Source organism: Sinocyclocheilus anshuiensis, unplaced genomic scaffold, assembly GCF_001515605.1.
Source record: "Sinocyclocheilus anshuiensis isolate Anshui unplaced genomic scaffold, SAMN03320099.WGS_v1.1 scaffold1932, whole genome shotgun sequence".
Lineage (NCBI taxonomy): Eukaryota > Metazoa > Chordata > Actinopteri > Cypriniformes > Cyprinidae > Sinocyclocheilus > Sinocyclocheilus anshuiensis.
In genome coordinates this window covers 66,086-80,654 of record NW_015555985.1, presented here as the reverse complement: position 1 = coordinate 80,654, position 14,569 = coordinate 66,086, and the positions used below count along the sequence as shown (strand labels likewise).

The 14,569-nt window shown below is 35.6% G+C and overlaps 1 protein-coding gene across 1 annotated transcript in view; it reads left to right on the top strand.

The window, feature by feature from the left end:
- The window catches only part of LOC107676081 (pre-mRNA-splicing factor CWC22 homolog), a 55,227-nt gene that overhangs the window by 29,331 nt on the left and 11,327 nt on the right, over window positions 1-14,569 (top strand). The window contains exon 15 of the mRNA XM_016470603.1: window positions 4,293-4,353. Within this exon, the coding sequence (XP_016326089.1) occupies window positions 4,293-4,353 (61 nt within the window). The remainder of the gene's footprint in view (window positions 1-4,292; window positions 4,354-14,569) is intronic.

Here is a 14,569-nt window from a genome sequence, read left to right as displayed (position 1 = left end):
TATAAATGTTACCTATGAGTGCCATTTTAGCTGCTGAAGTTTAAATCAAGAGGTGCTATTGCAACATCTGACTTCACACTCTCATAATGATGAGTCTTGAGACCGGGAACATTTGTAAAATTGCCTAATGAGCCTAAAGCCGCGGTCACACTAGACTTTGAGCATGCGAAATTAGTTCGGACGGTGCTGCAAAAAGGGGCGGGAGCAGGATATGACATCACACACCAAGGTTTTCACAGTACACACAACTCACTAGTCTCAACTAATTCTTTTCTACGTATTTAAGCGATTACAATCAGTTACAAGTATAGTTAATCAAGTACACACACATACAAATCTCATGCAATAAAAACATCACATAAAATTACACGTTTCACTGTTCAAATGTACCATCTCCTCCTGTTTCCCTTGCCACCGCAAACCAAGCCGCTTCTCTTTTTATGTGATTTTTGTAATCTTTTAAGGTTGTGTTGTATAAAACAGGATGTTGCGACACTGCTAAAATGAGCGATTCCTCCATGTTATCTTCGCACGGGCTTGCGTTTCCGGTCTAACGCATTGGCATGCATATGAATGGAAGTCAATGGAACAAAAAGTCTAGTGTGACCGCAGCTTAACACCGTGTTTACACCGGACGCAGCAGTTGTCGTGTCGTGCCGTGCCGCAACAGCTAAAGTCTGTCTACACTGGACACGACAAAGCGACCGTAGCAAATTATTTGAGCTTTGTGTCAGCACGTCATAAATAGAATAAAGCATAATTTTACTGTCTGGGATTTGTCGTGTTGCATCGTGCCGCATCCAGTGTAGACAGCATCACTGATTATAATGGGTTCTATTGTCTTTTTGTGTTGCGTTGCGCTGCTCACGTCCGGTGTAGACACTGTGTTAAGGAAACTTAATGGTTTAATAAAAAGTGCTTCAAAATAATCACAATGTGGTTTAATTTATCACCTGCAAAATCACTGTGAATCTAGCATAAATATTCATGCATCCCTAGCAGGCACCAGGTCACACTCCGCTCTGTGTGTGTGTGGACTCACAGGCATCCTCACAGCTTTCCTTTTCCACTTCTATTGACCTGAAGCTTTAAAAAGGCCTCTATTGCGGAAAATGTTTGAAAGCACTAAACCTCTCAGCGCCTCAGGGGCTGCCGAGCACTCGCACGTTAAAGATGCAGCAGAGGCTGATTCTGTATCAGGAACTTAGTGCAGCCAAAAGCAGGCTTTGCATGCATACTAACTTTATTTAACCTGTTTTTCTTTAAGTGCATGTACTCTGTATGTGATCACAGCTATACGGTAACACATCTAACATGACATGCAGCTTCCAATGAGGCTTCATTCATACATTCAACTGCTGTGTAACAAGCTTTTAAATATTTCACCAGCTGGGAGTCGAATAGCTTCCTTAAAGTCTTTAAACCTGCCTGCTGGCAGCTGGATTCGCCTCTTAAAACAAACCTGGTCTCTCGCAGCGCTCTACTGCAGCTCAACGAGGGGTCGCCTGGTGCTGCTGTCCCTCTGTTAACTGTCCTGAGTGCAGAAAGAGGGCAGAGCTAAAAGAGAGAGGCACTACAAAGGTTATTACTCTGCCTTTCTATAGACTGCCTTTGAGGACGGGATGAAACTGATTTGGCCCACAAATCCCCCACCTGGAGGCGAGGCGAGGCGAGGCTCGTGTATGGACAGGAAAAAGTATGACCCAGTAGGAAATTAGATTAGCCCCTGCTATTTTTCTGTTGAAATCAAGTGCATTGGTTTTGTGGTACAACCCTGTGATTCCCATTGTGAGGTTTTTTTTCTTTTTATATATATAGAAGAAAGGAAATGATTGGAAGAGAGTGGAAAACAGTGTCTGTAAGTTTGGGCATTTTGACATTGTCATACACTACTGTTCAAAAATGTTGGGGCAGTAAGATTGTTTTAATGTTTTAGAAAGAAGTGTCGTCATGTCAGTCTTATGCACACCCCTTCAAGTAAAGTGTTACCGAAGTGTCTTATACTCACCATTTATTTGATTAAAAATACAAAAAAAACTGTAATATTGTGAAATATTATTGCAATTTAAAATAACTTTTACATTTGAATACATGTTAAAATGCAATTTATTTTCAGCATCATTACTCCAGTCTTCAGTGTCACATGATCCTTCAGAAATCATTCTAATATGCTGATTTGCTACTGAAGAAACATTTTTTATTATTATCAATGTTTTTTTGTTTGTTTGTTTGTTTTTTGGAAGCAGCTTTACTTTTTTCTGGATTCTTTGATGAATATAAAGTTCAAAAGCACAGCATTTATTTTAAAATAGAAATCTTATGTAACATTACAAATATCTTTACTGTTGTTTTTGATCAATTTAATAAATGTTTTGATGAAAACTTTATACTTTTGAATAAAAATCTTACTGACCTCAAAGTTTTGAACAAACTTGTATGATCAGGAACATTTATTAAAATAGTAAATGGGGGTGTTTTTTGTTTTTTCTCAAAATGTCCTTTTATGTTCCACAGAAGAAAGTCATACCATTTTGAAACGACATGAGGGTGATGGTTATGATTGTGTAGTTTGATTCTGTGGTGCTCAGTATATAGTGCTGTACTGGCTGTGTACTGCACTGTGTCGATGTGGATAGGGACTGGGTTGACTGACAGTTATATGGAGTTGTCCTGGTGGCTAACTGTGCACCATGGGACCTGTAGTGTCAAGTCTGGCCATCACGTCCCTCTCTTTTTGGCTGACCCTGCCCTTTGAAGTGGTCATGGCACAGCATTCAAACATTTAAGAAGTAGAGCAGAGTGAACTTTATTTAGAACAGAAATACTCATAGAGATTCTAGTTTGGTCAGACTTTTAGACCACTTTTCCACTCTGTAAACTAAAGCATTTAGGCTAGTTTGTTTCTCATGCTGTGTTGGTCTGTGTGCAGGAGATATTAGTATCTGCGGGCGTCACATGACTGTGTTTGTCAGCAGATTGTGAAACTAACTGATAGATGCAGAATTCTGGCAGAAATGTCTGAAAGAGATGTGAGACTAATGACCGTTGCTTTAGTTTGCTTTGCACTGGCAAAGAGTAGAAAGACTTGACTAACCACACCCTGTTTAATTTAAATGCCAGTGTTGAGTTAAACATAATTGGTATAGCAAATAAATGAAATTTCTAATTATTTTAATTTCATTTTGGAGACCTCTTTCTTGATTATTTTGACTAATTCATACATCAAACCTTTACTTTTATTTATTTTTTGTTTTTACTTTGTCTTTTTCTCTCTTTTTTTCCCTTTTTTGGAGACCTGAGGCTGTTCCTTGACTGATCCATACATCAGACTTTTTCCTTTATATTATTTTGTTTTTATTTGATTTGATTTTGTTTTTAATTTTAATTTAATTTAATTTAATTTAATTTATTTGTTAGAAATCAGTTTCTTGAGTTGACTTGATTCATTATAAGGAAATTATAATGAGTCTTTTGCTTGTATTTTATTTACAAGTCTTTACCTAAGCGTTTTATTTTATATTTCTTTTTATTTTAGAGACCTGTTTCTTGAGTCATATGACTGATTCATACATCAAACCTTTTTTATATAATTTTGTTTATTTTTTTATTTTATTATTTTGAAAACCTATTTCTTGATTCAGGTTGACTGATTCATACATCAGACCTTTTATTTTGTTTTTGTTTTTTTTATTTCATTTTTTTTTTATTAGAGACCCATTTCTAGTTATCTTGACTGATTCATTATACAGAAATTATCATAAGAGTAATTTGTGTGAATCACTTTACCCTGCTGAACACTGTAGAAAGATGTTTTCTATTTATTGTCTATTTTCACATTCAGACTGCAAATTCGCAGCTCAGCTATAATATATTATCTTTATCCATGCTTCTACAGCACCGTAAACATTGGCCCAAAAGAAGCTTTGATGCGAGAGAATCTTGTTCTTACCTGAAACCTTAGATTGCTTAAGATAGAAAGCCTCATTTCTCCTTATTGCAGACATATTTTGTAATATCTTTTGGGAATTAGGATTGTATTATTATTCTGATCATGGTGTTCCCCTTGTTAACCTTCAACAGATGACGCCCTTTGGTGCTGTGATAGTTTTGCTTAATTTGAATGCAGTCTGGTTCATATTTAATACATATTACATTTGATTTATTATGTGCTGCAGTTGCATGTAATATATTAAAATGATATGCATATCATGGGATCTGGTTAAACTCAATGTGTTATATTTCATTAGCACATGAGATGCAGAAGGTGACGTTTTCATGTTTTATTTTCACAGCTTGGACTTCGAAGAATGCGCCCACAAGTTGGTAAAAATGGATTTCCCTGAGAGCCAGACGGTACGTAAATAAACGCTGCTGTTCTCTCTAAAATCCTGCATATCTGTGTTGCTTTCCGTGTCTCTGCACACAGCTGTTTATCGGAAGCTTTTAACTTCATCTAAATATTTGTTTACAGTCTCAGAGGTAATTTGTGCCATTGTGGTCACTTGGGAAGCATTTGTCATCTTAATATCCTTGTTTTGCAGTTTCACAGTGGGGAAAAATGGCTGTTTTGGCTAATGGCAACTGGGCGTTCCCTCCTGTTTAACTGATCAAATGTCTTTCTCCAGAAATGGCCTGTTTGTGATTGTCACCCTGCTGTTTTATGAAACACAAATTCAGTGCCAGCAGCTCATCAGTTTGATGGAAATTCCTGTATTTGTCAGCACCTGAGCTGTGCTTTGCAAATCTGCCATTATATCGCTGGACTAGGGCTGGGTGATATGTTGAATATTTACACTATCTTTAGCCATTTTTCCCAACAATGTAAACTATAAAGAGCATTTATAGACTTTTAGATTAATTTAACAATCCCTTTTCTCTTCACTATGAGTGTTGATAACATAAGCAGATATAATAACAATAATAATAGTATTTAGTTTGTATTTTAAACATTTGAAACAAGAAAAATGCTACATGTGAGTGAATTAAGCATATTTTTAACTGAATAAGAGGCTGTTCACGAACTCGTTTTCCCATTCCATTTGCGGCTACTTTCCCATTGTTTTTCTATATAAACAAAATAGATGGATGTGTTCGAGTGTTGCAGTGTCACACGCATGATACGGTATTCTAAGAAGTAGTGCTTAAGTTAAAAAACGCATCAACAATAATAGTAAATAAACAAGGAAAATAAAACAAAGCATAGCAAAAAGCTAATAAAGCTAAGCAAAGCAAAAATTATATATATGAAATATGTTGAAAATATGGACATTTTTTAGTAATAAAAATATATTCATATTTTTATTTGTAATTATTAGTTTTCGTTGTGTTTAGCTTTAGTGAAAATGTAGTAACTTTTTATTGTATTTTTATTCTTTTTTTATTTTATTTTATTTTAATAATAAAAAAAATCAATTTGAGCCATTTCAGAACAAATACATAAATATTAAGCTGTATGTGACCCTGGACCACAAAACCAGCCTTAAGTGTCAATTTTTCGAATTATACATCTGAAAGCTGAATAAATAAGCTTTCCATTGATGTATGGTTTATTAGGATCGGACAATATTTGGCCGAGATACAACTTTTTGAAAATCTGGAATCTGAGGGTGCAAAAAAATCAAAATTTTGAGAAAATCGCCTTTAAAGTTGTCCAAATGAAGTCCATAGCAATGCATATTACTAATCAAAAATGAAGTTTTTATATATTTATGGTAGGAAATGTACAAAATATCTTCATGGAACATGATCTTTACTTAATATTCTAATGATTTTTTGGTATAAAAAAAAAATCAATAATTTTGACCAATACAATGTATTTTTGGCTATTGCTACAAACATACCCCCGCGACTTAAGACTGGTTTTGTGCTCCAGGGTCACATATATCAGATGTCATTGAATAGCTGATATAAATATTGAGATAGATGTGTGGTTTTTAGTTATATTGCTCATCCTGGGTTTTTTGGCTCTCAGCCTGTTAATCAGTCCATTTTACCTTTTAAGAGAGATGTGGATGATAACTGGATTCAATCCCTTGGGTCCACTCTGCCTTCTTATTCCAAATATGGACTGTCTTGTTTAGCTTGTGCCGTACAGATAAATCTGTATGTTGTCCCTAAAAATTTAAGGGGGTCTGAATACTTTCCGTACCCACTGTATATGTAATGTCAACAAAAATGCATGGCAGGGATCATGTTTTTTCCGCATTTTGTAATGACTTCTGCTTAGACAAACTGTATCAAATAAGATGGGATTGTAAAAATGTCCCGAAATAGAATAGAGTCACCCTCACCCTCACCACCACATCTGCTGCTTTTGGCCATTTGAGAAAAGAGCCAGTGAGGTGCACAAGATGGAAACATTGTGTTTGCAGGCCTGAGGGAGATTGTGTAACAGGGGTAGCATCCTACAAATGCCTTCTTTATTGCATCGCTCCAGTACTCTGCACAGGCTCAGGAGCGGGAGCAGGTCAGGATGGGGAGAGGCATCTACTCACTCTCCAACATACAAACATATGTCAGCTGTGCTGTGGGTGACATCACTACAGCCCACTGTCACCTCCAAATAAATCTTCCATGTCTTTGCAATAAGATTTTTTTTCTGTTGTTGCCAGTAGTTCAGTTTTGCACTTCCCTTGCCAATATTTTAAGTCCACATCAAAAATGCCAAATTTACTTTATTTTTCTCTCAGACCCCCTCCCCCCACCCCACCAAATTAAATCGTAAATTAAATAATTTATATAATTATAATTATTTGTATATATATTTATAATCACATTTACACCATTATATATAAAACAACATCTATAATAAAATATATATCTTGTTCACTTATAGGCTGCACATCCAACACTCTGCTAAAAATAGTCTTGTCAATTTGTTTGATTTTGCTTTTGTGTATAAAGAAACCAGGAAAAAGTCTTAAATGCCTAATATATGTAATTATTTATTTATTTATTTTCAAAACATATTTTCAATTTACTGTGAGTCCTAAATGCTTAATGTGTTTTTACATTTACTAACATTATTAAAATCAAAAGGCCTATCTGTTAATATTATTTCATGGCTGTTGTATTTTTTATTAACTAACATTAATAAATATAAATAATAAATACTGTAACAAATGTTTTATTCAATGTTAGTTAATGGATTAAATAATGTTGGCAAATAGGACTTTTTATTTTATTTTATAAATATATATTTACAAATTAATGTTCATACTTCTATTTATACTATATAATCCCTGTTTGGCTACTGTCCTATTAATGTATATATACATATATTTAGAATATTGTTAAAATTCTTATGATCAGTTTTTTTCTTTTTATTTTCTGTACATTGTTTAGAAACATTAAGAAAATTGATAAGACCTTTTTGCTGAGCTGATAATGCAGCTTACACATGATTTAAATCAAGAAATAAGTACTTGTGTAAATGATTACATCATTGCTAGGAAGTGCTCGTGTTTGCCAGTTTGTTAGCAGCGGGATGTACTCAGATCTGTCTCTGAAGCCAGAATTGGCAGAACATGGCTCATGTCCAGACCTACCACAGCCATCTGCGTCATCGGATACACACACACACACGCACACACCTGAGCCTGCCTCAAACCCCCAGTGTCTGCAGCATGAGGAAACACGTCCACTACTCTGGTTTCCTTAACATCACTATTTGATAAATAAGTTATTATTGGAACTAGACATCTGAAACTGGGAATCTGAAAGTTTGGCTGGGGTTTCGTTCACCAATAAGTCTACCCTTTTAATAGGCGTGCGTCTCAATGACATTAACATATAACGTAACATAAAACGAATACATTTTTGCCTGATTTGATGTGTCAGCCTGATTTCTTTTTAGTTGTATGGTTGATGTACTGTGGCACGTGTATCTTTAAAGGTTGTTCCTTTTAATGAGACACAATGAATGCAGTCCCTTGTTTAGAGCTTGTTTTAACATCATGGCATGCGCTGTGTTTCTTTCACACATATGGGTCCACGTCCTTGGAACCCACTGCGTTTTGTCCCTCCCGAGTTGTCGCACCAGAATAAACCATCCTTGAGTCTTTAGTGATGGCTGTTTCTGCCCAGTGATCTGGCTTTGCTCTTAAATTGCAGAGTTCCCACAGTCATGGAAAACCTGAAAATATACGGTAATTTTAAAATGGTTTTTCAGGCCTGCAAAAGTCATGGGGGTAATCAGAGCTGGAAATGTATGAATTATATATATTTTTTTCTAGTTTTTGATTAATCTGAATAATTAATTAGTGATTCAGTCTGAATTTGACTGGTTTTTATTTATTGAATTTATTTATTCCCTTATCTGTTTTCATTTATTAATTCATTTTCATTGAAATTTATTAGTCAAAAAGTGAGGGAGCCCTATAAAATAACACCGAATTTGCGTAACATTCATAGCTGCAATTCCAGGCTGAACATTTAGGGTTAGTGTTTGTTGTCATTAATAAGATGAGGAACTTTTCTATTTTAGGAAAATCCCTCTGGATGAGGTCATTCGCTTTCACATGTTTTAAAGATAACTATAAAAAGGTGGAATGTAGCTTTAAATTCCGTACAGCTGCTACTGATTGGCAGGTGTCTTTGTTAGGGTGGAGCTTGTTTATAGTCTGCAAGAAGTCCACCATATGTTTGGTTTCCAGTTTCCACACAAGATGTTGACGAGCTTTACAGAGCTGAAGACCTACACTGAACTTATGTGGAATTGGAACTCCCATCATTCCCAAGGTTCTACATGTCTTTTGTGCCTTGTGTGTTTAACTGTTTGACCAATTTGTTGGTTGTATACTTTCAGTTCCCAGTAAGGGTATATAGTACCCTCAGCTTCATTTAACATACATGTACCGTGTTTTCTGTTTGCAGAAATGTTGTTAAAAAGCATCTAACAAACACTATCGCTCAAAATTTTGGGGTTGGCAAGATTCTTTTTTTAAATGTTTCAAAAGTCTCTTCCGCTCACCAAGGCAGCATTTATTTGATACAAAATGCAGTAAAAACTGTAATATTGTGAAATATTATTATAATTTTAAATGAAACCGTATTCTATTTTAATATATTTTAAATGTAATTTATTCCTGTGACGACAAAGCTGAAATTTCAGCATCATTACGCCAGTCTTCAGTGTCGCATGATCCTTCAGATATCATTCTAATATGCTGATTTGGTGATCAAGAAATTATTATTATTATCATCATCATCAATGTTGAAAATAGTTGTGCTACTTCATTTTTTTTTTTCTAGACAGCATGATACATTTCTTTGATGAATAGAAAATTCAAAAGAACAACATTTATTTGAAATATTTTTTTAGTAGCATTTTAAAAGTCTTTAAAGTCACTTTTGTTCAATTTATTGCTGAATAAAATTAATAATTAAAAAAATTAAATCTTACTGACCCCAAACTTTTAAACCGTAGTTCAACAGTAGGTCAGGCCACAACTTCTAGCGAAAAGAGAAAAAAAAGAGAGAAACATGGGTTATGAAAACTTGGGAGCCTCATTTTCATTCACGTCACATTATTCTGTCTGCTCTGAGGTCCATGAAGCTGAGATGATTCACTCTTATTCAGCCTTCAGTTTAAAGGGATCATTTCATACTTCACCCTCAGAAAAGAGGAGGCCGGACATTGGTGTCTAAAAATATAGATGGTTTAACTTGCTGTGTTGTTTACATTGAAATGTTGAGGGCAGAAGGTACTGAAAACATAACAGCCAGTCTCATAATTTCCTTTTCAGAAGAGGATTGTAAAATGTTTCATAGTGCACACTTTCATCAAGGTTCGAGTGAAAATTAGCAACGGCAATGACAATTGATGCTGAGCAGCCGCTGTCAGGCAGTGGAGTTGATGGCGTGATTATTACTCTTGTGAGCAATAAACACATCAGAAGTGCAGAATGAATCATGGGACTTCACAGATGGCCAGTTCATTATTCAGCCACATTTCTGCCTCCGCCAGCCTCAGCCACATGGAGTATGAACGTATGGATTGAGTGCATCAGACTGAATCACAACTACATTCGGTTAGCAGATAGATAATTCAGCTGCATGAGACACTAATCGAATAATTATTCATTTCACAAAGAGCTTCTGCTGCCATTGTGTTTGTTACTGAGCAAGAATGCATTAAGAGCAGAGAGGGATATGGATGCCCGTTCAGCATTTTGTTTATTTGGTGTGTCTTCTAGTATTTATAACTAGCTTTCCTCTGTTGTCTGTTTTCATTTAGGATAATTGCCTCAGATTATCTCTAGATGAAGAAATTTAAGTCTTTTTTTTTTTTTTTTTAATCAGAACAATATTAAGTCAGAAGAAACTGGAGGTTGTATTTGGACATTGCTGTGTGTTTGCTGGGACATTGTAGTGTCCTCAAGTTTCTATTATATTACCCATTTTCATATTGCACCTATTTATTGTAATTATCTTCTTGTGTGTTCAACAGGAGAAAGAAACTCGTACAGGTACAAAATGAGGGTGTGTAGATGCTGACAAAATATTCATTTTTGGATGAACTATCCCTTGAATATTCTTGTGGGAACAGTGAAACATTTATTTCAAAAGTAAAAAAAAATCATACTGATCCCAAACTTATGTATTTTGTATTTGTGACCTGTGCTGGCAAAATGAGTCACAATGAGCACATTTTCAAAAATTAGTTATTTTATGTTCACATTCTCCATTAAAAGACCTTCAGAATGATGTATGCTTTGTTGGAATCGGACGAAAAATGACTGAGCTACACCCGTTTGATGTCGATAGAGTCAGCAAAGACAATTTTGAGAAAAATCGAGTTAAAGTTTTCTGAAGGTTCCAGAAAACATCGTTTCCTCCAGTTCTTCTCTTAATTATAAATACTATATTAATAATTACAATATAGCTATTTTTTTATTTTATCTTTGTTATTATAAATAAGAACAGATGCAAAAAAAAAAAAACAGTAGAAACGGTAGAACAGTAGAAACAAATAATACATTACCTTTTTTCCTTTTACATCTAGACAAAAGCATTCAAGTAAGAAAAACAAATAATCAAATGTAAAAATCGCTTTAGTCTGTTCATTACAAATAAATTGATTATTAAAACTACAAAAGCAGTTCAATCAAGAGCAGCGAGTGATTCCCTCTTTTCTTTTAATGAGGCAGATGGCCTAGTATTAAGACCTACTGTAATGCACGGATCTAATATAATGTTACACATCAGATGTTTTTTCCCCAACAGTTCCCCAAACGTTCACTTAAGACATAACAGATTATGTTTGCGTGAATACTTAAATACTGTAATTCAGTGTATACATGTATATTTATTGAGATCGCACGCTTCGGATGACAGTCAGCGTGAGAAGCTAGCAGAGAAAAGGTACTCCTCTCGGAAAACGTACAAATAAAGGTAATTAAACATCTAAAATTATTATTTGGAGCATTGGGATTGCTAGACGAGGGCTTAATGAACTCATTTTTGTGAAAACCTCAAATTCAGCCAAATTTGACATTTTTCACTTGTTTTGCCTGTAGCTCGTAATTAGCCCGTGCGCGTTCCGACTCATTTTGCCAGCACGGGTCACATTTGTATTGTAAGTGTAGTACTTAGGGATGTGGTTAGGGGTATGTTCGAAAAAAGAGTGTTTTCTTTTACATTTTCTTAGTGATGTATGTTTAAATCCCTAACCCTCAGTATGATTCCAAAACCAGTGAAATTTTATGCAGAGATATGTGTGCAAGCACGCATGAGTATTTGAAAGAAGCCATGGGTGCAAAATTTAGGTATTACTATTAATACCATTAGAAAAAAATTGTATAATTTTTCATTGTTCATTTTATTTTATTTTTTGCACAGTACCTGTGCTTTTGACATCTTTGTGAAATCACATGCAATATTTATTCAGCATGTGCGGAGTATATTTCACACCCGATATGGGGGTAATGGAAAATACATTTCTCCTGCAAAGTGCTCTTTACCTGAGCTTTCACTCCTTGGAATTATTGATTGAATCCTCCAGCTTGTTCTTGACCGGGCAGATCTTCAGCCTGACTTTTTCTGCTCGTCCCATTGGTAGATGCGTAAGACTCAGGCCGTACTCATCCATGCTAAAAGAAAAAGGTGGCTGAGTTCACTCAATGTCCCACGTGTCCCAGTCAAGCTGGTTTGTTTGTGAGGTTTCAGCTTCTAATTTTTGGATACTAAAATCCAAAAGTTTTAGCAAGAGAATCTCTTTTTTTTTTTTTTTGCTCTCAATATAGAAGTTTTATTGTGTTGTGGATATACTGGCGGTAAGTGGTTATTGATTGTCTGGGTGTGAGTCTGGGTTTCAGTCCTTGTGCTGATTGTTCGATTTGACAGCGCTGCCAATTTCTTTTCAGAGAAAATGAAATCGGCTGACATAGTTTTGAGGTTTCTTTAACTAGTTAAAGCCCTTCATTTGTTACTTTTTGTTCTTCATGTGCTGCTGCTTTAATAAAAGATAATGGTGTTTCGTAATTTCTTTTCCATCAGTCTTTGCAGAGCAGATGGCCGGTCATCTGTGGCAACAGTCTTGCTGTGCACAATTACAGATTTCACATCACGGATGTTCTCCTGCGCTCCCTTCCTCTCATATCTCTCTTCAGAAATGACTAGCCTGTCCTTAGGGAAACACTTCTATCAGCTCTGTGTCAATCACAATCCGTCCATCATTCTGTGGTTCCTCTAGATATACTGGGGAGAGGGATGTGATGTTGCACTTACAGTGAGGGCATGCGGGAGTACGAGGCCGCAGGTGCGAAAAGGGAAGTGTTTCGAGTGTGTAATTCCTCTGGTTTGCTGTGTTGGTAGGATCACAACAAAGGGTCACTGTGGGATTCCAGCCCTTGGGGCTGAAAATATTTACCTGACATCTTCCTTGACAGAATCTCTAAAGCTCCACCATGGTTTCTTTGCTTAAGGCAAGAGGGATGAAGCTAATGAGCGAATTAAAGTCACCAAACCAGTTCACAAACTGATACAAGTGTGGCCGGAAGGGTCGTCAGAGGCTCTTCAAGACTGTTTTAACACCACTGACTGGAATATGTTTAAGCAGGCTGCCACATACAATAACACCACAGACATCCAGGAGTACTCAGACTGTCACTGCCTACATCACCAAGTGCATTGATGATGTAACAGTCACAAAGACCATCACTGTCCGGGCCAACCAGAAGCCGTGGCTAACAGGGGAGGTCTACGGACTCCTGAAGATGCGGAACGCTGCCTTCAGAGCTGGAGATGTGTATGTGCTGTACATGTGGAAGAATTGACAATAAAGCAGACTTGACTTGACTTGACTTGACTTGAATCCGAGAGTGATTCACCAATGCCAAAGCGCGGATTTGTGCTCCTGCTTGGTCTGCTGCACAGTAATGCTGCCGGTGTTATTAGAGCAGTTTAATTAGCAGGGATTTCCCCGTTCATACATGAGGAATAGGCGTTAGCTGAGTCAGAGAACTGTAGTTGGATTTCTTCTTGAACTGGAAGCTTTACTGACGGTTGTATTACTAATTTCTGAGAAGTGTTGGGCTCAGAAATAAAAAAGGCAAAATAAATATTGTCATTGTTTACTCACCCTTGTTTCATTCCAATTTATAACGGGGTTTTTTTTTTTTTTTCTTTTTTTTACAAAATTAGTACTTTTATTCAGCAAGGATGCATTGAATTGATCAAAAGTGACAGTACAGGCTTGCATTGCCAAACGCAGTAAGGACTTTTGCATCACAATTAAATAGTATGCAGCACAATTGTAAAAAATGTTTCTTGAGCACCAAAAATTATTTCTAAAGGATCATGTGACACTGAAGACTGGAGTAATGGCTGCTGGAAATTTAGCTTTGCCATCACAGGAATACATTTAATTTTAAAACATATTTAAACTAGGGCTGTCAGTCGATTAAAAAATGTTAATCTAATTAATTACATGATGTTTTGATTAATCTAATTAATCAAAATTAATCGCAAAATAAATTTGACTGTGAAAATATACACAAAAGGTTATTTAAAGATATTTCTGTTAAATGAGAAAGTATCAAGTAGACATTACAAATTGTAGCTTTAGAAATATTTTATTTGATTCAACAAAATAATGTATTACACACAAACATTAAGGCTACAATGGCCTAACATAAACTATGGAAAATAAAAGAAGATAATTTGAGAAACATCTCAGTATTGTTTGTTCATACAATGAAAGTCATTGGTAACCAAAACAGCTTTGTACCAACAGTCTTCAAAATACCTTCCTTTATGTTCCACAAAAGAAAGGTTTGAAACGACATGAGAGTGAGTAAATGATGACAGAATTAAATTTTTTTAGGTGAACTATCCCTTTAATGTTTTTATTATTATTATTATTATTATTAATTAAATTATACTCTAAATAAGAAACTAAATCTGCCAGCAGGTGGCGGTAAATGTCTTCACTCGATTCGTTCAAACGTCTGATTCATTCAGGAATGAAGTAAACGGCTCTCTTTATGAATGGGTCTTTGAATCATTGGTTCACACGATTCGTTCAAAACGCGGATTCATTCAGAAACGAATCACCGCTGTGTTGCTC